Source organism: Chelonia mydas, chromosome 20 (genome assembly GCF_015237465.2).
Source record: "Chelonia mydas isolate rCheMyd1 chromosome 20, rCheMyd1.pri.v2, whole genome shotgun sequence".
Classification (NCBI taxonomy): Eukaryota; Metazoa; Chordata; order Testudines; family Cheloniidae; genus Chelonia; species Chelonia mydas.
This window is the reverse complement of record NC_051260.2, coordinates 1,842,029-1,863,433: the sequence shown is the minus strand read 5'-3', so window position 1 is coordinate 1,863,433 and position 21,405 is coordinate 1,842,029. Positions and strand designations below refer to the sequence as shown.

Here is a 21,405-nt window from a genome sequence, read left to right as displayed (position 1 = left end):
CATTAGCTCCCCTCCAGTCATCAGGTACCAAAGCTGATTTCAATGACAGGGTACAGACTGCAGTGAGTAGTCATGAACTTTCACATTTGAGTTCCTTCAGAACTCTTGGTTGGTACCATCTGGTTCTGGTGACTTATTGCTGTTTAGTTTTATCAATTTGTTCCAAAACCTCCTTTAATGACACCTCAATCTGGGACAGTGCCTCAGATTTGTCACCTAAAAAGAGTGGCTCAGGTTTGGGAATCTCCCGCACATCCTCAACCGTGAAAACTGATGCAAAGAATTCATTTAGTTTCTCCGCAATGGCCTTATCATCCTTGAGTGCTCCCTTCGCACCTCGATCGGCCAGGGTCCCCCCTGGCTGTTTAGCAGCTTCCTGCTTCTGATGGACTTCCTGACTTCTTTGGCCACCCGTTCTTCACGCTCTTTTTGGGCCGGCCTCGTTATATTTTTACACTTCACTTGCCGGAGTTTAGGCTCCTTTCATTTTCCGCACTAAGATTTCACTTCCACTGTTTAAAGGAGCCTTCTTGCCTCTCATTGCTTCTTTTACTTTCTTGTTTCGCCACGGTGGCTCTTTTTTGGTTCTCTGACTATGGTGTTTAATTTGGGGTGTACATTTAAGTTGAGCCTCTATTATGGTGTTTTTAAAAAGTCTCCATGCAGCTTGCGGGGATTTCACTTTGGGCACTGTACCTCTTAATTTCTGTTAAACTAACCTCCTGGTTTTTGTGTAGTCCCCCTTTCTGAAATTAAATGCTACCGTGTTGAGCTGCTGTGGTGTTTTCCCTGCCACAGGGATGTTAAATTTAATTATATTATGGTCACTATGACTGTGACGAAGTGGGACTGTGCTTAATGTTTCCTCTGAATATTGTCGGGGTGCCTCAGTTTCCCCTAGGCATTTCTTAAGTCTCTAGGTGGTGGGATAAGGCAGGGGGTGTAATTGTTGCAGAGCACAGGGCCAGGGTACATAAATGGTGACACTCTGTCTCCTGGCAACTGATGGCCTGGGCTCTTCCCCCCTGCAAGGTGAGAGCTAAAGGGTTGGAGAACAAAGGAATCCGGTGACCTCCTGGCCCGGGAAAGGGACAAAGCCCAGAGGAGGAGGGGCTGGAGGGGGAGTCAGTTTGGGGCTGGCTGGGGACGAGGAGTGAAGGGCAGACGTGGTTGTCTGGCTCACTGCCCCCCAGAATTGACCCGGCTGAGGGGTCCTGTTCTCTGTACCTACAAGCTCTGTTTTAGACCATAGAATCATAGACTATCAGGGTTGGAAGGGACCTCAGGAGGTTCTAGTCCAACCCCCTGCTCAAAGCAGGACCAATCCCCAACTAAATCATCCCAGACAGGGCTTTGTCAAGCCTGACCTTAAAAATATCTAAGGAAGGAGATTCCACCACCTCCCTAGGTAACGCATTCCAGTGTTTCACCACCCTCCTAGTGAAAAAGTTTTTCCTAATATCCAACCTAAACCTCCCCCACGGCAACTTGGGACCATTACTCCTCGTTCTGTCATCTGCCACCCCTGAGAACAGTCTAGAGCCATCCTCTTTGGAACCCCCGCTCAGGTAGTTGAAAGCAGCTGTCAAATCCCCCCTCACTCTTCTCTTCCACAGACTAAACAATCCCAGTTCCCTCAGCCTCTCCTCGTAAGTCATGTGTTTCAGTCTCCTAATCATTTTTGTTGCCCTCCACTGGACTCTCTCCAATTTTTCCACATCCTTCTTGTAGTGTGGGGCCCAAAACTGGACACAGTACTCCAGAGGAGGCCTCACCAGTGTCGAATAGAGGGGAACGATCACGTCCCTCGATCTGCTGAGGGACATGCTGACCATGTTCCTGTCGTCTAATAAACCTCTGTTTTACTGGCTGGCTGAGAGTCACGTCTGACTGCGGAGTTGGGGGGCAGGACCCTCTGGCTCCCCCAGGACCCCACCTGGGCGGACTCGCTGGGGGAAGCGCATGGAGGGGCAGAGGAGGCTGAATGCTCCGAGGTCAGACCCAGGAAGGTGGAAGCCGGCTGAGCTGTGTATTCTGCAGACAGGCTGCTCCCAGAGAGGAGACTCCCCCAGAGTCCTGCCTGGCTTCATGGGGAGCAGCTCCAGAGCATCGCCTGGGGACGCCGTGACAATTACCAAGTGGTCCAGCTCTATTCCCGTCTTGGACCAGATCCTGCGCTCCACTTAGGACTAAATCAAGAACTGCCTCTCATGGGTTCCAGGACGCGCTGCTCCCAGAAGCCGTCATTGAAGGTGTCAAGAAACTTTCTCTCTGCATCCTGCCCTGGAGTGACATGGACCCAGCCAATATGGGGATAGTTGAAATCCTCCATTATTATTATTATTATTGAGTTTTTTATTTTAATAGCCTCTCTAATCTCCCTGAGCATTTCACAGTCACTCTCACCATCCTGCTCAGGTGGTCGGTAACATCTCCCTACTGCTATATGCGAATTATTCGAGCATGGAATTACTGTCCAGAGAAATTCTGTGGTGCAGTTCGGTTCATTTAAGATTTTTACTTCATTTGATTCTACGCTTTCTTTCACATCGAGTGCCACTCCCCCGCCAGCACAAGCTGGTCTGTCCTTCTGATAGATTTTGTACCCTGGTATTACTGTGTCCCGTTGATTATCCTCATTCCACCAGGTTTCTGTGATGCCTGTTAGATCAATCTCCTCGTTCAATACAAGGCCCTCTCGTTCTCCCATCTTATTATTTAGACTTCTAGCACTGGGTTTATAAGCAATTAAAAATTTGTCACTTTTTAGCTGTCTGCCATTACACGATGTAATTGAACGGGACTTTTTTCATTTGACTGTTTCTCATCAGACCCTGCCTGTATTTTATCATCTTCCATCCTCTCCTCCTCACTAGGACATGGAGAATCTCCATTAATAGACCCTCCCCTAAGGGACGTCTCTGTCCAAACCACGTGCTCCTCCACGCCTGTCGGCTTTCCCCCAGCCCTTAGTTTAAAAACTGCTCTACGACCTTTTTAATATTAAGCCCCAGCAATCTGGTTCCAATCTGGTTTAGGTGGGGGCCCATCCTTCCTGTACAGGCTCCCCGTTTCTCAAAAGTTCCCCCAGTTCCTAATAAATCTAAACCCCTCCTCCCTGCACCATCGTCTCATCCACCCATTGAGACCCTGCCGTTCTAACTGGCCCTGTGCGTGAAACTGGGAGCATCTCAGAGAACGTACCATGGAGGTCCTGGACTTCAACCTCTTACCTGGCAACCTAAATTTGGCCTCCAGGGCGTCTCTCCTACCCTTCCCTGTCATTGGTACCTACACGTACCACCCTCTCCAGCACGCCACATACGTCTATCTCGATGTCTTGAGAGAGCCGCAACCTTCGCACCAGGCAGGCAGGTCACCATGCGGGTCTCCCGGTCCTCACAAACCCAGCTGCCTAGGTTTCTAATGATTGAATCCCCCATTACTAACACCTGTCTCTTGCCAATAACTGGAGTGCCCTCCCCCGGAGAGGTGTCCTCAGTGCGAGAGGAGACCACGTCGTCATCCGGGAGGAGGGTCCCAACTATGGGATCCTTTCCCTCTGCTGCAGTTGGATGTTCTTCTTCCCTGAGGCTTTCATCCTCCTGAGCAGCACAGAGGCTGTCAGACCGGGGGTGGGACCGCGCTACTGTGTCCCGGAAAGTCTCATCTAGGTCCCGCTCTGTCTCCCTCAGCTCCTCCAGCTCCACCACGCTTGTCTCCGAAGCCCGTACACGGTGTGAGGGCCAGGAGCTCCTTGCGCCGAACGCACAAACACGCCACCCGCCCATGGGGCAGGTAAGCAGACATGCTGCCTTGGGTGCAATAAACGCGGTAGCCCCCGCTCTGTTGCTGGCCTCTGCTTGGGTTCCCTTTTCACTCCGGCCGCTGGGTCCTTTGTTTTTACTGGGGGGTGTTTGACTAAGTTTAAGGAATGTTAAGTGACAGGTTGGGGCAGGAAGGGAGGAGCCCCACCCCATCAGCTCGGGATGAGGGGGTCATGGAGGCAGCAAGGCCAACCCCTGCCCTGGAGTGGGGCGAGACCAGCACTGCACTGGGGCCTGCACGGCTGGTCAGGGCGAGCACCCCCCACCCCACTGCACTGGGGCACCAGGGGCTGCACAGCCCCCCACCCCAGGTGCCCAGCCAAGCACTAGGGGGCGCTCCCTGCTGGGCGGGCCAGGCCCCGCCCCTGGCCCCGCCCCTCACCTGGGGCCCGGCGCTGCCCAGGTTGTAGCTGAGCTCGGTGTGGATCTCCTGGCGGAACTTGCGGGCGAACTCGGGGTACAGCGCCAGGCTCTCGCCCAGCCCCCGCAGGCTCAGGCCCTGCAGGTCGCAGTAGGTCAGGCCCTTGACGTCTGCGTTGGCCTTGATCACGCGCTCCTGGCCCGAGAGGTCGCAGCCCAGCAGGTCCCCCTTCCCTAGGAGCAAAGGGCGGGTCGCTGACGCCCAGCGGATGCAGCAGGTCCAGTGCCCCCCCTCCGGGTGTTACAGGCCATCTGGGGCCCTGGAGGGGGTGGGGGGGAACAGCTTCTGCCTCTGCTCCCGCTGAGGTTGGGGGGGGGCTCAGCCCCATCCCTGTACCTCAAAACCAGCAGAGACCCCAGGGATGGGGTAGCAGGGGCTGCGGGGGGGGGGGGGAGTGAGGGGCACTGGCACAGCTGGGGGGGCAGAGCTGGGCTAGCAGGGGGCTGCGGGTCGGGAGTGAGGGGCACCAGCAGCGCTGGGGGGAGCCCAGGGCTGGAACAGCAGGGGCTGCGGGTCGGGAGTGAGGGGCACCGGCAGTGTTGGGGGGAGCCCAGAGCAGGGGGCTGCGGGTCAGGAGTGAGGGGCACCGGCAGAGCTGGGGGGAGCCCAGGGTTGGGACAGCAGAGGCTGCGGGTCGGGAGTGAGGGGCACCGGCAGAGCTGGGGGGAGCCCAGGGTTGGGACAGCAGGGGCTGCGGGTCGGGAGTGAGGGGCACATCCTCAGTGAAGCATTTGGCTTAGCCGGCACCGTGACCAAGTGATGGGGGGGGGGGCCCTTCCCTGCCTGATCCCCCCCGCCCCCCGCCCAGGCAGGGCGCAGACCTAGGATGGCCAGGACGGTGTCGTCCCTCAGCACCTCCATGGAGCCCGAGCCCACGAAGTAGAGGGCCTGCAGCGCGTCGCCCTGGCGGATGAGGAACTCGCCCGGGGTGCAGAACGCCGGCCTGATGCTGAGCGAGAGGGCGCGCAGGCAGCCCCGGCTCGCCGCCTCGAACACCGGCAGCTGCAGCAGCTCCTTGTTCAGGTGCATGGCGATGTCGGCCCGCAGCTCGTCCGGCAGGCTCCGCAGCAGCTGGGCGGGGCCGGGGGGGAGCAGAATTAACGACCCCGGCTCCCGCTCGGGCGGCCCAGCCCCTCCCACACACACCAGGCCCACCCCCCGCCCCCGCCAGCCCCCCCCCCCACAGCGGGCCCGGGAAGGGCCCCCAGAGCCGGCAGAGCGAAAACACACCCGCACGGCCCCAACCCCAGTAGAGACAAAACAGGCTGCTCCCTGGTGGCCCGACTTCCCCCCTCACTCTAGGCCAACCCCTTAGGGAGCCCCCGGCTGGGGCGGGCTCACCTCGTGGGTGTCGATGCCGTTGTGCAGGGCCCAGCTGGTCTGGAAATACTCCAGCATGCGCTGCTTGAGCACCGTGGGGATGCGGTGGATGCGGATGAAATCCCGCAGGTCGCGGGTGCGGCTGTGGTAGAGGAAGCGCCGGGCGTACATGCGCTGGATGATGGCCGTCACGTTCCCGAACACCACGGCGTGCATCAGCGCTGCGGGGAGCGCGGGACCGGGGTCAGGCCTGGCCGGGGGAGGGCAGCCCGGACTCCTGGGGCCGCTTTGGAAGGACGGGGCCCAGGCAGGCTCCAGGTAACGTGGAGCCAGACTGACCCGATCGCTCCCACCTGAGCGCTTTGTGGAGACCCACTCAGGGGGCCTGCGGGTCGGGAGTGAGGGGCACCGGCGGAGCTGTGGGGGGGCAGGGCTGGGCTAGCAGGGGCTGCGGGTCGGGAGTGAGGGGCACCGGCAGAGCTGGGGGGGGCGCAGGGCTGGGCTAGCAGGGGCTGCGGGTCAGGACTGAGGGGGCACCGGCAGAGCTGGGGGGGGCAGGGCTGGGCTAGCAGGGGCTGCGGGTCGGGAGTGAGGGGCACCGGCAGAGCTGGGGGGGGGGCAGGGCTGGGCTAGCAGGAGCTGCGGGTCGGGAGTGAGGGGCACCGGCAGAGCTGGGGGGGGCAGGGCTGGGCTAGCAGGGGCTGCGGGTCGGGAGTGAGGGGCACCGGCAGAGCTGGGGGGGCGCAGGGCTGGGCTAGCAGGGGCTGTGGGTCAGGAGTGAGGGGCAATAGTCGCGCATGGGGGCAGAGCAGGGGGTGCCGGGAGGGGGAGGGGGCCCCCTGCGGCTAGTGATCCCCCTTGGCAGCTTCTGTGGGCGAAGCCCCCGCCCGCCCGCCCCCTCACCCGACAGGCGCTCACCCGTCTCCATGGCAACTGCCCGTCGCTGTATCCAGCACCCGGGTGAGACTGGGGATGGGGTGGGCACAGGCGGTTGGGGGTGGGGGCTACATCCCCCCGAGGGTCCCCCCAGGGCTCCCCGAGCCCCACCCCTTGTTAGGAGGCCAGGATGCAAAGTGCCCAGGAGACGGGGTCACTGGGGTCCTGGTACAGAGATGCGGGGGGCAGCCTGATCCTCCCCTGCCGGTCACCCCCCCAGTGACTCCCCCCACCTAACCCCCCTGGGCACCCTCCATGCCCTGGTTCCCCTCCCTGCCAGGCCTCCCTCTGCCCACTCACACCTCTGGCAGCCCCCCTCCTGCATCCTGGTGCCCCTCACCCTGGCCTCAAAGCCCTGTCCCCTGCCCTGTGTCTGCCTCCCCCCCAGAGCTCTGCTCCCCTGGTGCCCCCCCTCGCCCAATGTCCTGCAACACCCCCCCCAACTCCCCTGGTGCCCCCCCTCACCCCCGATGAGCATGGTGCAGATGGAGAAGATTTTCTCGGTGTCGGTGTTGGCCGAGACGTTGCCGAAGCCGACGCTGGTCAGGCTGCTGAGGGCGAAGTAGAGCGAGGTGAGGTAGGAACTGCGCAGCGAGGGCCCCCCCAGCAGCTCCCAGCTGTTCCCAGTGAGGCTGCAGTTGGCCCCGGGGGGCCCCCCCGGGCCCGTCCCGTTGGCAGGGGACCTGCAGCTCTTCCTCGCCAGGTAGTAGGGGGTCTCGAGGCGCCGAGCCAGCTCCTGGAGCCAACCTGGGGGGCAGAGACGGGTCAAAGCCCCCCCGGGGCGGAGCAAGAGCAGCTGGGACGAGCGGGGGCAGGGCCTGGGGCCGGCTGGGACCCAGCCAGGGCGTCCGGCAGTGCCCAGAGGGAGGCCTGACCCAAGGTGTGAGCGAGCCCGGGGCAGGGGCGGGCTGGCCGGCGGGGGAGGGCAGCCTGGGGCAGGGATCGGCTTAGTAGGGGCACCTCAGAGTGTGTGCATTTGTGCACGCGTGTCTGTGGGGGCACACGTGTGTGCGAACTGACACCCTCAGGCGGGGGTTGTTTCCAACCGTGATGCCTTGCGTGTGCGCCTGGGGGCTGGTGATACCCCGAGAGCGTGGGGGCAGAGACGGAGGCCACGACACGCTTGCCAGACCATACCCGTGTGCGCCCGCGGGCACGGGATGACAGCACGTGGGGCACGTGCGGGCTGGAGGACCCAGGCACGTGAGACTGTGTGTGCGGCCAAGGCCGCTCCCAGCCCGGGGGGGAGACGTCAGAGACAGCAGGGCGTGCTGGGGGTGTACGTATGGGCACACGTCTGTCTGCATGCTCCCCCGTGTGGCACATGGGTCACAGAGGCAGGTGCACACGTGTTGTGAGTGGGTGTGCGATCACACACGTGTCATGCAGAGCAGCAGGTGTATGCCTATTGTGATTGAGCGTGCAATCGCACGTGTGTAGCAAAAAGCAGCAAGTGCACATGTGACTGGGTGTGCAATCGCACATGTGTGGTGCAGAGTGGCAGGTGCACGTCTTGGGGTGTGCCCTGTGTACACACGTGGTGCAGAGCAGGTGCACTCCTGTTGTGACTGGGTGTGCAATTGCACACGTGTGGTGCAGAGCAGCGAGTGCACACCTGTTGTGACTGGGCGTGCAATCACATGCACGTGGTGCAGAATGGCGAGTGCATGCCTGTTGTGACTGGGTGTGCAATCGCACACACATGGTGCAGAGCGCCAGGAGCATGTATGTTGTGACTGGGTGTGCAATTGCACACACATGGTGCAGAGCAGCGAGTGCACGTCTGTTGTGACTGGGAGTGCAATCGCACACATATGGTGCAGAGCGCCAGGAGCATGTATGTTGTGACTGGGTGTGCAATCGCACACACATGGTGCAGAGCAGCGAGTGCATGTCTGTTGTGACTGGGCGTGCAATCGCACACACATGGTGCAGAGCAGCGGGAGCATGTCTGTTGTGACTGGGCGTCCAACCGCACACACGTGGCGCAGAGCGGCAGGTGCACACCTGTTGTGACTGGGCGTGCAATCGCACACATGTGGCGCAGAGCGGCAGGTGCACGTCTGTTGTGACTGGGCGTGCAATCGCACACACGTGGTGCAGAGCGGCAGGTGCACACCTGTTGTGACTGGGCGTGCAATCGCACACGTGGAGCAGTGCGGCGGGTGCACGTCTGTTGTGACTGGGCGTGCAATCGCACACACGGTGCAGAGCGGCGGGAGCACGTCTGTTGTGACTGGGCGTGCAATCGCACACGTGGAGCAGCGCGGCAGGTGCACGTGCTGGAGCATGCACAGGGGTGCCGCGTGCACACGCGCGTGCCCCACCTACCGATCTCCGGCAGCTCCGCGCGGCTGCTCTCGATCTCCAGCTGGCCGATGAAGAACCAGATGCAGGCGACCCAGTGGGCCAGCAGGGCGAAGACGATCATGAGCAGCGTCAGCACCACGGCGCTGTACTGCGAGTACCGGTCCAGGTTGGGCAGCAGCCGCAGCAGCCGCAGCAGCCGCACCGTCTTCAGCAGGTGAGCCCCGAAATACTGCGGGGAGAGAGCGCGGGGAGTCCCGGCCTGCGCTGCCCTGGTGGTGGGGCAGGGCACTGCAGGGGGCTCCCACAGCCACCCAGCAGGGAAGGGCTGAGGCCGGCAGAGGCCGATATGGGGCCGGAGCTGGGGGGGACCAAGGGGGAGGTTGGTGGGGGCTGGAGGGGGGCTGACTCAATCCCAGGGGAGCTAAATTCCTGGCTTTGCCTGCTCCAGACTTTGCCGGCGCTTGGGGGTTCCAGGCTTCCCCTTGGGAGCTCCCCCCGCCCCTGGGGACTGTGACGCCAGCCCCGGGGCCCTCCCCTCCCCGGCTGGGTGCCCGCCCCGCGGCTGACTCACCACGTTGACCTTGAAGGCATAGAGCAGGTCGAAGGGCAGGGCGGCCACCAGGTCGAGCAGGAACCAGCTGGTGAGGTAGTGCAGGAAGATGGCGTGCGGGTCGAACACCACCTGGCCCGACTTGCTGACGAAGGTGGTGCGGAAATTGAGCACGATGTCTGCAGGGAGCACAGCGCTCGCGGGGTTAACGTAGGGGGGCAGCGTCACCAGTGAACTGAGCTCAACGGCCTCAGCGCAGCCCCCGCGGGGAGGAGGGGTCCTGGCTGGAGAAAGGGCTGCCCTGCGAGCCGCACCAAGCAGAGCCAGGGCTGGGGCGGCAGGGGGCTGCGGGTCGGGAGTGAGGAGCGCGGGCAGAGCGGGCACTGGGGTAGCCGGGCAGGGGGCTGCGGGTCGGGAGTGAGGAGCGCGGGCAGAGCGGGCACTGGGGTAGCCGGGCAGGGGGCTGCGGGTCGGGAGTGAGGAGCGCGGGCAGAGCGGGCACTGGGGTAGCCGGGCAGGGGGCTGCGGGTCGGGAGTGAGGAGCGCGGGCAGAGCGGGCACTGGGGTAGCCGGGCAGGGGGCTGCGGGTCGGGAGTGAGGAGCGCGGGCAGAGCGGGCACTGGGGTAGCCGGGCAGGGGGCTGCGGGTCGGGAGTGAGGAGCGCGGGCAGAGCGGGCACTGGGGTAGCCGGGCAGGGGGCTGCGGGTCGGGAGTGAGGAGCGCGGGCAGAGCGGGCACTGGGGTAGCCGGGCAGGGGGCTGCGGGTCGGGAGTGAGGAGCGCGGGCAGAGCGGGCACTGGGGTAGCCGGGCAGGGGGCTGCGGGTCGGGAGTGAGGAGCACGGGCAGAGCGGGCACTGGGGTAGCCGGGCAGGGGGCTGCGGGTTGGGAGTGAGGAGCGCGGGCAGAGCGGGCACTGGGGTAGCTGGGCAGGGGGCTGCGGGTCGGGAGTGAGGAGCACGGGCAGAGCGGGCACTGGGGTAGCCGGGCAGGGGGCTGCGGGTCGGGAGTGAGGAGCGCTGGCAGAGTGGGCACTGGGGTAGCCGGGCAGGGGGCTGCGGGTCAGGAGTGAGGAGCGCGGGCAGAGTGGGCACTGGGGTAGCCGGGCAGGGGGCTGCGGGTCAGGAGTGAGGAGCGCGGGCAGAGTGGGCACTGGGGTAGCCGGGCAGGGGGCTGTGGGTCAGGAGTGAGGAGCACGGGAAGAGCGGGCACTGGGGTAGCCGGGCAGGGGGTGGCACCCAGGGTCCTTACCCAGGATGAAGAGGATCTCCACGCACAGGTCGCAGACGCTGGGGGGGCCGCGGCCGGCCGTGAGCCCCTCGTCGGAGCCGGCCCCGACACAGACGCTGTAGGGCACCGTCACGGCCACGTAGAGCGTGGCCAGCAGGATGAGCCCGTCCCAGCCGGCCTTGAAGGCGCCGTAATGCAGCAGGATGAAGGGCGACTTGCGGATCGCGGCCACCTTGTACTCGGGGAGCGAGGGCTTGTCCCCGAACACGCCCTGGGCGAGGGGGTGGGGTCAGCCCCGGGGTCAGCCCCTCCCCCAGGGAACCCCCCCCCACCAGCCTGCCCCCCTGGACCCTCCCGCCCTCCCCAGGCCCTGTTTGACCCAGGCAGCCCCCCGAACCAGGAAATCCCCATTGCCAGCCCCCTCCCCAGGCTTCCCAACCCAGGCAGCTCCCTCCCTCAGGGAACCCCCTCCGCCAGCCCCAACTCGGGGTCTCCTCCCCAACCCCCCACTCACAGCCCAGCCCCCCCATGCACCTTGTTGAGCTTGTGTTTGCTCCTGCCCTGTTTCTGCAGGTGTCCAGAGAGATGATAGAGCACGGCCCGGCTCCGGCGCCGGTTGGCGTTGAACCCCTTGGCACCGGCCCGGCTGAACCGGCGCTTCCCACCTGCCCGAGAGAGGGGGGGGAGCAGCCGGATGTTAGGGGCACCCAAGGGGGCCAATGGGATGGGGGTCGGCATCTAAGTTCCCTCTAAGCCACGTGGTCACGCAGCCAACTTTTAAGCGCCTCGCAGGTGCTTGGGGCTGCGGTGGGGAGAGAGAGCTGGAGGGGGGAGGCCTGTCTCCCCGCTGTAGTCCCCTGGCAGCCTGCACCCCAAACCCCACATCCCTGGCCCCACCCCAGAGCCCACACGCCCAACCCTCTGCCCCAGTCCTGAGCCCCGTCCCACACTCCTCATCCCCGGTTCCACCCCAGAGCCCGCACCCCCAGCCAGAGCCCTCACCACCCCCCCGCACTCCAGCCCTGAGCCCCCTCCCACACTCTGCACCCCTCAGCCCCACCCCCACCACATGAATGTTGTGATGTGTCACACGTCACCTCCACATTGGTGCACACAACAAATTCCTTTCCGCACACGGGTGGGAGAAACGAGCGGGACGCTGGTCAGCGTACGTCTGTCCCTCTGCACCCGCCTGCCGTGTCCCGTCACACGCGTGTCGTGTGCGTCTGTGTAACAGGCAACCCCCCGCATCCAACCTGGGCCCCTCTCCACTCACAGACCAGGCCACTGCAGCTTGAGCTAGAGGAGTCGCTCTGCCAGATAGCAGCAGTAGCAGGCTGTTACCCTGCACGTGACCCACCTTCTGAAGGGCCCATGATTTGCTTGGCCAGCGAGTGTGAGGGTCTGGGGCTGTCTCTAAGGCCCAGTTGCCCTGGAGATTGCCTGCAGACACCCCCCCCACACACACACGCACCTTCCTTCCAGCTCTCGGCACCCGGCCGGCTCTTGCTGTCGGTGATGTCCTTGTGGGAGACCAGGAAGAGCGCCACCTCGCCCTTCTCATTCTTAATGGGCACCACGTCCAGGAGGCACCAGAAGGGGGTACCTGGGGGACAGCGGGGAGCTGCTAACAGCCCGGAGCACTGTGCACGCCCCCCTCCCCCCACAGGGAGCCAAGGGGATTAGCCCTCCCAACCCCCCTCCCGCCAGAACTGAAGGGGAAACTGAGGCACAGAGCAGGAGAGGGACTTGCCTCTGAGCGTGCGCAGCAGGGCAGAGCTGGGGAGAGAACCCAGGAGTCCTGGCTCCCAGCTGCAGCTGCAAAGAGTCTGCTGGTGGTGGGTGGTCCCTGTCCCGTCCCGCTCACTCACCGCTCTTCCTGTACAGGATCAGCTCGGCCTTGAACTCCTGGCGCTCGTCCAGGGCCTTGCGGATCTGCTGGCGGACGAGCTCGCTGGTGTCGGGCCCGTAGAGGAAGCTGCAGGCGCAGCAATGCTGCATGACCTCGGCCCGCGAGAAGCCCGTCAGGTCGCAGAAGCCGTCGGAGCAGTACACCACCGGGAAGGCGCTGCGCACCTGGGCATTGCCCAGCACAAAGTTACTGTCTGCAAGACACCAGCGTGGGGATGGGCACCCGGGCCTGGCAGCGCGGCCGGCACGGGGGCAAGGCTGGGGGTGGGCACGGAGCAGGGCGGGGGGAGCGCCAGGCCGGTGGGTCCTGCTGGGGGGGGGGGGGGGCCGGCGGGACTGGAAGGCTGGGGCGGGGGGAGGGGTCTGTGACCTTGCCGGGGAGGGGGGCTCTGTAATAAACAGCAGCCCAGGGGCCCGTCCGCTGCCCCACCCCCCTCTTGCCAGGTGCCCGGGGGCGTCTGCACCCACAGGCTCCGCTCGGGATATTTTTACCCCGCGGCTCCCGGCGCGGTTAGTCATCCCTCTGCCATTTGGACAGAACCTGCCTCGTTCGCACCAGCTGAGAGCTGGAGCCCACTCCCGGCCCGGCCTCATTTGCATACATTTGCATTTGAACAGCAGCGCGGGGGGGCACAAGCATGGTGGGGGCTGGGGGGGGAGAGAACTGCTGCTCCCAGCCTACCCCCCCAGGGGAGTTTTCAAACCTGGAGCCCCCCCTGCCCCCGGCCCTGGGGACCTTGCTGCAGGTGAGGGCCTGGCTGGGGGCGGCTTGGGGGGAGAGGGGGTTTCTGCCCTGCTGTGGAATGTAAAACGGGTTCCCAAAACTCAAGGGGATTTTGGGGGGAGGGGGCACCCCCCGCGTCTGGTCAAACCAGCACACGCCGGAGCCCAGCCCCTCCCCAGGGTCCACAAGCGGCCTGTTCCCGGGCTGCGGCTGTAAATCACCCCAGGTAACAGGTGCCCCCCGGGGGCGGCTCCACCGGCTAATTGGGCTCATCTGCCGGAGGGGCTCCCCCGAGAGGCAGCGTTGCCGCACCCCAGCCTGGCTGAGCCGCAAAGCGCACCCCTGGGGGGTCCCAGACGGGCCTGGTGCTTAGCCAACACAACAGCTGAGAGCGCTCGGCCTGGCTCCTGCCCCAGCCCGCGGCCCCACCGGACCCAGGCGCCGGGATCAGAGACCCGAGCCGGCCCGGGCCAGCTGACGGGGGCTCACGGGGCTCGGGCTGGGGGGCTGTGTCTTTGCGGCGTCCGCGGGGCTCGGGCTGGTCACAGGAAGAGGATTTTAATGCCCAGCTCGTGCTCTGGCCCCATGGGGGATGGGAACAGCCAGGGCGGGGGGGTTGTTGGTGGCTGGGCACTGGGGCACCTCCCCGGACCAATCTCCTGCCACCACAGGGGCCCTGGCCAGGGCACCTCGCCCTGTCCCTGGGGTCATGGCCGAGGCTCCGGCGCGTCCATGTGGCCGGGGCTCCCCAGGAGCGCAGAGACGATGGGATCCCCTCGGGTAGCCAGGCCAGCCCGCCGGGGTGGAGAGCTACCCACACTCCCCGGCCGGCTGCATCTCCTCCCCCAGCTCCAAGCCAGAGGCCAGTCCCCGAGGGGATACCCCAGCCTGGGACTCCGGCCTTCAGAGGGCCCGAGGAGACTTCTCCCTTGCTAGGCCTTCAAACCCCCGCCCCGCCGCCCCCCACGTGGCTCAGAGCCCAGGGGCTGCAGAGAGAGCAGGTGCCCGAACGGGAGCTTTCAGACGAGGCATAAACCACCCTCACCCGCAGCCTGACCCACAGACCCTGGGCAAGATGGTCACGTCCCTGGGGTGGGGAGCATTTCAGCACTGAGCAGTCCCTGGGCGGCGTTGCCACGTGCCACTAAACCGCGGCCGTGCCCCACCTCCTCCGCAGCTGCCTCGGGGCCGAGCGCCCCCTCTGCCCCCGGGCTTGGGGCTGAGAAGGGTGCAGGGAAAAGCCCGAAGCGTCTGGCATCAGCCCAGGCGGGTCCGGCCTGCGCGAGCCCCAGAGCCAGGTGCGCAGTCTCCGCTGTTTAAACCCAGGCCCCTGGGCCTCGCCTGGGGAACCCGCCTCCGGGGATGTGACCCCAGCCCAGGGGCCCCCCGCATTGAAACCCCGGCTCATCTCGGGGCTCAGCGACCTGCACCCCCTGGCGCGTGGCCGGCTCCTCGCTACACCCCTGCTTGCCCCAGGCTGACAGCCGAGCTCAGCACTGCGTGTGCCGAGAGCAGCATGGCTGGGTGCCGTGACCGCCAGGCCCTGCTCTGTAATTTGCCTTCTGATGTTACTCACTGCAAGCTGGGGGGGGAAGGGGGCTCGGGTATTTATAGCACACCAGCTCCCTGAGCAATGATCGCCTTCCGTCCCCAGCCAGCCGGGAAGGGGGCACGGAGAAGCAGAGTGTCCAGAGCACGGGGAAACTGAGGCAGAGAGGAGCTGGGAATTGTCCAAAGTCACCCGGCAGGTCAGCGCTAGAGCTGGGAACGGACCCCACGTCTCCCGCTCCAAGGGCTCTGAACGCGGCCCCCCAGAGCAGGGCCTAGACCCCAAGCATCCTGGCTCCCAGCCCCAGCCAGGCACCCCCCAGCTCAGAGCTTCACCTCAGGGACAAAATCAGCAGACCGGGGCTGGGCCCGGGCCGGGGTCGCTCCCTGTAGCTCGCAGACAAAATCACCCTTCCCCCACCCCCCCTTTCCCACCTGGCTCCCCTACATCCCACCCCGAGCAGAGGCCAGGCCTCCCCCAGGCCCCCGTCTTGGGCTGCTCCCAGCCAGGCTCAGATGAACCCGCTCGGCCCCACGGGGCTTGGCCCTGGGGTGGGATGTGATCCCGTGCAAGCAGCACACGTGTGCGTGAGAGCCGGTGTGTGCGGGGGCGCAGGGCGGGGGGACAGTCATGCAGCCTGCCCCGCCCCCCAGCTCCTGCTTCCCCAGGGCCCGGCCCCAGCACAGGGCTATTTATACCCGGGGACACCACGTGCTGCTGTCTATAACCGTATCCTTCCGCCTACTCGGGGAAACTAGTCTGCCTGCAGAACAAACTCGGGGCGAGCGCTTGCTCAGGGCTGGGGCCGGGCTGGTCTCCCCACAGTCCTGCGTCCTGCAGCTGAGAGCGGGTGCTGCGGGAGGGGGACACGCATATGCCCCAGCCTGGGGGAGTAGCTTTGCATGCGGAGGGGGGAACATGCCACAGACTTTCGCTCCCAACCCAGCCCCATGGGCACAGGGAACTGCCAGAGCTGGGGGTGGGAGCCTGCCCCTCCGCAAGACACCGTTCATCTGAAAGTTGGCACCCCCTAGCACTGGGGGATGGTGGGGTCAGTCCCCTACTGAGCCCCCCTCCACCCCCACAGCACAGGCCCCCTAGCGCGGCCCTGGGCTCAGAGCTGACTGCCAGGGGAGAGCGCCCCCTACTGAGCCGCTCCCCGCTGCACAGCGCCCCCTAGTGCCACACTGGGGCACTGATGGAGGGACAAGCGCCCCGTAGTGAGTCCCCCCTGCTCCCCGCAAGGCCTGGGGTTTTGCTTAGAGGTCTCCCAGCCCCAGAGCGACTCGACTGAACCCAGCCTCACTTTGAGGCCTGACGCGCTCATGGCACGAGGGGCAGCCAAGGGATGCCTCTGCAAGATTCACCCTGGAGAGGGAGGGGGAGACTCTGGGCTGGCAAAGCAGGAGGAGGGAGCCTCAGGCCGGCCCTGCAGCGAGCAGGGGGCCCTGGTCCAGTTCTCTGCACCTACAAGCTCTGTGTTAGACCATGTTCCTGTCGTCTAATAAACCTTCTGTTTTACTGGCTGGCTGAGAGTCCCGTCTGACTGCGGAGTTGGGGGGCAGGACCCTCGGCTGCCCCAGGACCCCGCCTGGGCGGACTCGCTGTGGGAAGCGCACGGAGGGGCAGAGGAGGCTGAATGCTCCGAGGTCAGACCCGGGAGGGTGGAGCCGGGGGAGCTGTGTGTCCTGCAGACAGGCTGCTCCCAGAGACGAGACTCCCCAGAGTCCTGCCTGGCTTCATGGGGAGCAGATCCAGAGCATCGCCCGGGGACCCCGTGACAAGGGGAAACTGAAGTACAGAGCGATGACGCGTCCGTGGCAGAGCTGGGAACCAAACCCAGGAGCCAGTTCCGATTCTGAACCGCGAGTCCAGCTGTCCCGGTGCCGGATGTTTGCCGGCCCCAGGAACTCCAAGCCAGACTCACGTCGGAGGGCTCCAAGCTCCACAGAGAAGCTCAGAACATAAAAACGGCCAGACTGGGTCAGACCCAAGGTCCGTCCAGCCCAGTGTCCTGTCGTCCGACGGCGGCCAGTGCCAGGGGCCCCCGCGGGAATGAACAGAGCAGGGACTCATCAAGTGACCCATCCCATTGCCCATTCCCAGCTCTGGCAAACAGAGGCCAGGGTCACCATCCCTAGAAGCTCTGTTTCTACTGGGGATTTGGGGAGCGCCTGACCCCGGCCAAGGCCTCCCACAACACGGATTGGCCCTGCGGGGCTGTAAGGAACCCGGGGAGCTGGCCGAGGTGCTGAACTCATTCGCTGCTCTGCAGAACAACTGGGGTGGGATCTTCTGGGCTGGGTTTGAACCCAGGGAGCCAGGCCAGAGGGCTGGCGGGTGAGCTGCCAATGCCCCGCAGAGATCGGCACGATCCGGGATCCATTGCAGGACTATAACAGAAGGGGAAGGGCTGACTGCTGTGAGGACAGCGTTAAACTTCCCCCAAAGGACCCACTGGCTGCTGTAAAACGATGCCTGAAACGTTCGCTCAAACCCGGTCATCCACCCACCCCAGCCTGCAGCAAGGACACCGGAGAAATGGGCATCACATGCCCATCAGCCCAGGAATGTTAACACCGAGAGCCCCCCAGCTGTGGGATTATACCACGTCCTCAGGCACACAGACCCCTCCAGCAGTGACCCTGGTGCTCACACAGATCCCAGCGGCCGTGCTGGTGTGACCTCTCTCACACCCCCCCAATGTGACGGAGCTGGACGCGACCCCTGTGTTCAGCGTGCCTGACCCCTTCCTTTATAAGAACGACCTCCGTTGCTTGCAGCAGGCCAGTGACGGGCAGCAGGGAGAGAGCCCTGGGGCCAGGGAAATGCCTTTTCTTTGTCCCCGGAAATTCCAGCCCAGTCTGGCTGAGATACCAACTTTTTAAGCCCCAGCTTGTGTCATCAGCAGGGCAAAATCTTCCTGGGACGTGAACGCTCCCCCGCTGGGCCCGCGTCCCGGCTGAAGCAGCTGCACGGTGCACGGGAAAGGCCTGGGGAACAGGGAGACCCAAGCTGGGCTCTCTCCTGCCAACCCCCCTGCCCAGCACATGGGCCTGGTAGCCCTGGCCACGTGCAGGGCCCAGGGAACGAGGTCACGGTTCAATATTTGTATCCTGCTCAGGCAGCAGCTCCCGCCATTGTGGCGAGGAACAGAGAGGCCTGTTTCCTCCCGGTCTTTCCTCAGGTGCCCTCGCTGCCCCATCAAGAGCCCTGACCCTGACAGCACCGTGGTCCCCCGGGAGAGCCAGGCAGAGACTTGTCCCCGGCCACCACATGCTTCGGGGCAGAATTAGCCCTCAGGACCGCCTGACTCCGAACCCAGGGCTCACTCCTCCAGGCCAGGCCGCGCTCCTCGGCCAACGCTCAGCACTCCTGCAACTCGGGCTCCAGCTGGCTAATACTGGACACCCAGAACCTGAGACGTCTGCGGGGGGGAGGAGGACCTACCACCGTTTATGCTGTCAGTGACATGCCCAGCACCGCCCAGGGACTCGGTGGCAGAGGCCGGGATAGAATCCAGCTCTCCAGGGCAGCATTCAGCTGCCGTACCCACGAGACCCTCCTTTCCTGCAGCTCAAGAGCCAGTGACCTTATAGACAGCCCCACTTACTGCCTAGCCCTGCTTGGCCCCCCGAAACAGGCCATCCAGCACAGAGAGTGAGCCAGGGCTCGGGGGTGTGTGTGTGTGGGTGGGTGTGTGTGCGCGTGTGTGTGCACAGGCCTCTGGCATTTCCAAGCTTCAGAATGCTTGGCTTTGCACCGTCAATGTCTGTGCAATGCAGGTTTGTGTGTTGTTTATATCTTGTACATATACACATCAACACTGTGTGTGTGTGTGTGTGTATCTGTGTACACATGCTCTGTATACACGATACAGGCACTCCGGTACGCCTGGAGCAGGAATACTCTGTACATACATTTGTGTGCAAACATGTAACTATTTACACCTCTGTGCACACTTGACATGGAAACCCGACTGCAGACATGGAGAACCTACGCGCAAGTGTCCCTAAGTGTATATCTGCCGACTGCATGTTGTTACAAGAGTGGAGCTGCATTGTGTGTGATACGCAGACACACTCACTCGTGTGGCTATCACACCACACACACAGCTTTACAGCATCCCTCTGGGAGGTCTGAGATGGTCCATATTCGCACGTGTGCACAACAGCAGAGCTGTAGAATGATTCATGAGTGTGAATATCACATATTGTACCCCACCCACCCCCAGCAACAGGCACCCAAGAGTGGAGCGGCCGTGGGTGCGTGGGAACTCTACACACACACACAGCACAGCGCTGTGGATGTGGTTGGTGTGTAATTGCACAGCACCGTGTGTGTGTGTTTGTGCCTGTGTGTGCATATTCTGTTACGACGGCTCCGTGGGTTTAGATTTCAAGGCCAGAAGGAACCATTGTGGTCTGGTCTGTCCTCCTGCCGGGCCCAGGCCGGAGACCTGCCCCAAAGGAATGCCCAGAGCAGATCTAGAAAACCAGCCCGTCTTGGTCTAGCACCCTCCGGGCTGGAGAATCCCCCAGGACCCTGGTGGGCCATGCAGATCTGGTTTCTACTTTCTCTCTGACGTTACGAGAGAGGATCTCTCCTTTCTTCCCCGAGGAGAGGAGCAAATGCCCTTTTGAGCAGCTCCACTAGCCAGCTCAGCTCACAAAGGAGACAGATCCGGGACACCGGCTGGCTCTGGCCATCGGCCTTTCGGACCCGGGGGGGACGGAAGTGACTTCTCCGGTTCAGGAGCCGCTGGTTTGCAAACCCGGATCTCACGTTTCCAAAAAAGAAAAGAAAATAGCGGCTGCTTCGGGTGGAGACTCCACATCTGGGGGTTTCTCCTTGAAGGGCGGCAGCGGGCGGGGGCCAAACCAGTTCACAGGAGTTTGTAACTCAGGCTGGAAGTTGCTTGCTGCACCTTGAATTGCCCCCAGTATAACAGGAGCTCGCTGTGTGTGTGTGTGTCGCTGTGTCACTGTGTCGCTGTGTGTGTGTCACTCTGTGTGTGTGTGTGTCGCTGTGTGTGTGTCGCTCTGTGTGTGTGTGTCGCTGTGTCGCTGTGTGTGTGTCGCTCTGTGTGTGTGTTGCTGTGTGTGTGTGTCGCTGTGGGTGTGTGTGTGTCGCTGTGGGTGTGTGTGTGTCGCTGTGGGTGTGTCTCGCTGTGGGTGTGTGTCGCTGTGTCGCTCTGTGTGTGTGTGTCGCTCTGTGTGTGTGTGTGTCGCTGTGTCACTCTGTGTGTGTGTATACGAGAGAGATCTGTCTGGGTTGGCTGGGATAACGCTCAAGTTACGGACCAGCCCTGCTGCTGTGATGTTTCTAAGTATTAGGCAAGGGGGCCGTGTATTTATAGATTATCGCAGGGTGGGTTTTTTGCATCTCCAGTTTAAAAGCCCCTTAAAAGACACAGGATCTAAAGACACTGTCACTCCGCTCAGCTGGGGGGGAATTAAATCGCTCCTCTGGGTTTCCCCCTCCTCTCCCGCACCTTCAGGACTTGGCTTCTCCAGATCCCTGGGGGACCGACCAGCGGTTGTGGCTGGAGCTCTCAGGCCCAGGAACCCACTTGCCACCCACTGGCAGCCCTGCGGGGCCTGGCTCCCGCACCTTTACGCCTCAGGCCTGACCCTGGCCAGCAGACCTGGCCTCAGGCCAAGGGGGTTTTCGATCCCTCCCAGCAAATGAAATTGGCCTGAAAGTTCCCCTAGCGCCAGCCCCTGAGATCTGGGTTCTCTCCCCACAGCCCAGCCAGGGGAAAACCCCCGTGTGCGGGTCCTGCAGAGACAAACCCACCCGAGAGGCGCCGGGTGTCCACACTGGCCGCTACCGCGTGGGTCGCTGTAACATACCTCGCTGGGGGCGTGAAGAGGAGACACTCCAATAACCAGATGACTCCGGTGGATTTCACCAGACTTTGGATCTGGCGCAAAATGCCTTCCACGCACCACCCACCCCTGGCCACCGACAGGCCCAGCCCTGGCAGCGGGGCCCCAGGCTTGCCGGGCCATCACCCTAGTTCCAGCCTCAGGAGCATTTGGGAGTCAGAAGGTCCCACTGAAAACAACCCCCCAGATCAACCCAGCCAGTCCCGTGTCCCAGGGAGACGGTCACAGGGGCTGCGGCGCCGATTCCTCCCCCCAGGGCCAGTGCCCGTGAAACCCCCTGGCGCTCGGTTCCCTGCCTGGGCTGGAAGGGGGAGCCCCCGCTCAGGACGCCCCGATGCGCGGGCGATGGGCGCCCGGGGGTGACTCACGTGTCCCATCGAAGCGGGTGGCGATGGTGTCCAGGAAGGTGTTCTGGGGGGCCAGCAGCCCCCGCATGGCCGCGGGCATGTCAGGACGCGGGGAAGGCTCCCTCCATCCCGCAGTGGATCCGAGCCGCGGAGCCGCCGCGCCCGCCCCCCGGGGGGCGGGGGTTCAAGTTAAATCTGCGGATAACCGACCCCCCCGGGCGGTGCTGGCGGGGGAGGGGCGAGTCGCTCGGCCCAGCGGGGGGGCCCGAGCCGAGGGCTCCCCCAGCGCCCCGGAGCAGAGCCGCCGGCCGCCCCGTCCAGTGCCCCGGGAAGGGGCCGCCCCAGCGCCCCGCTGCACCGGCCCAGCCCAGGGGCGAGCGGAGAATCCCGG

At 63.7% G+C, this 21,405-nt stretch overlaps 2 protein-coding genes across 2 annotated transcripts in view; one reads left to right on the top strand and one right to left on the bottom strand.

Moving 5' to 3' along the window:
• Window positions 1-3,856, top strand: part of MCRS1 (microspherule protein 1) — a 17,563-nt gene extending 13,707 nt beyond the window's left edge. The window contains exon 15 of the mRNA XM_037883973.2: window positions 3,696-3,856. The gene's annotated coding sequence lies outside the window, so the exon portion shown is untranslated. The remainder of the gene's footprint in view (window positions 1-3,695) is intronic.
• The window catches only part of KCNH3 (potassium voltage-gated channel subfamily H member 3), a 25,411-nt gene extending 4,006 nt beyond the window's left edge, over window positions 1-21,405 (bottom strand). Inside the window, exons 1-11 of the mRNA XM_037883975.2 lie at window positions 21,036-21,405; window positions 12,464-12,697; window positions 12,067-12,198; window positions 11,127-11,257; window positions 10,614-10,863; window positions 9,386-9,543; window positions 8,836-9,043; window positions 6,970-7,251; window positions 5,590-5,789; window positions 5,070-5,319; window positions 4,210-4,421 (exon numbers count right to left, since the gene is read on the bottom strand). Coding sequence (XP_037739903.1) covers window positions 4,210-4,421; window positions 5,070-5,319; window positions 5,590-5,789; window positions 6,970-7,251; window positions 8,836-9,043; window positions 9,386-9,543; window positions 10,614-10,863; window positions 11,127-11,257; window positions 12,067-12,198; window positions 12,464-12,697; window positions 21,036-21,114 — 2,136 coding nt within the window. The 5' untranslated portion in view covers window positions 21,115-21,405. The remainder of the gene's footprint in view (window positions 1-4,209; window positions 4,422-5,069; window positions 5,320-5,589; window positions 5,790-6,969; window positions 7,252-8,835; window positions 9,044-9,385; window positions 9,544-10,613; window positions 10,864-11,126; window positions 11,258-12,066; window positions 12,199-12,463; window positions 12,698-21,035) is intronic.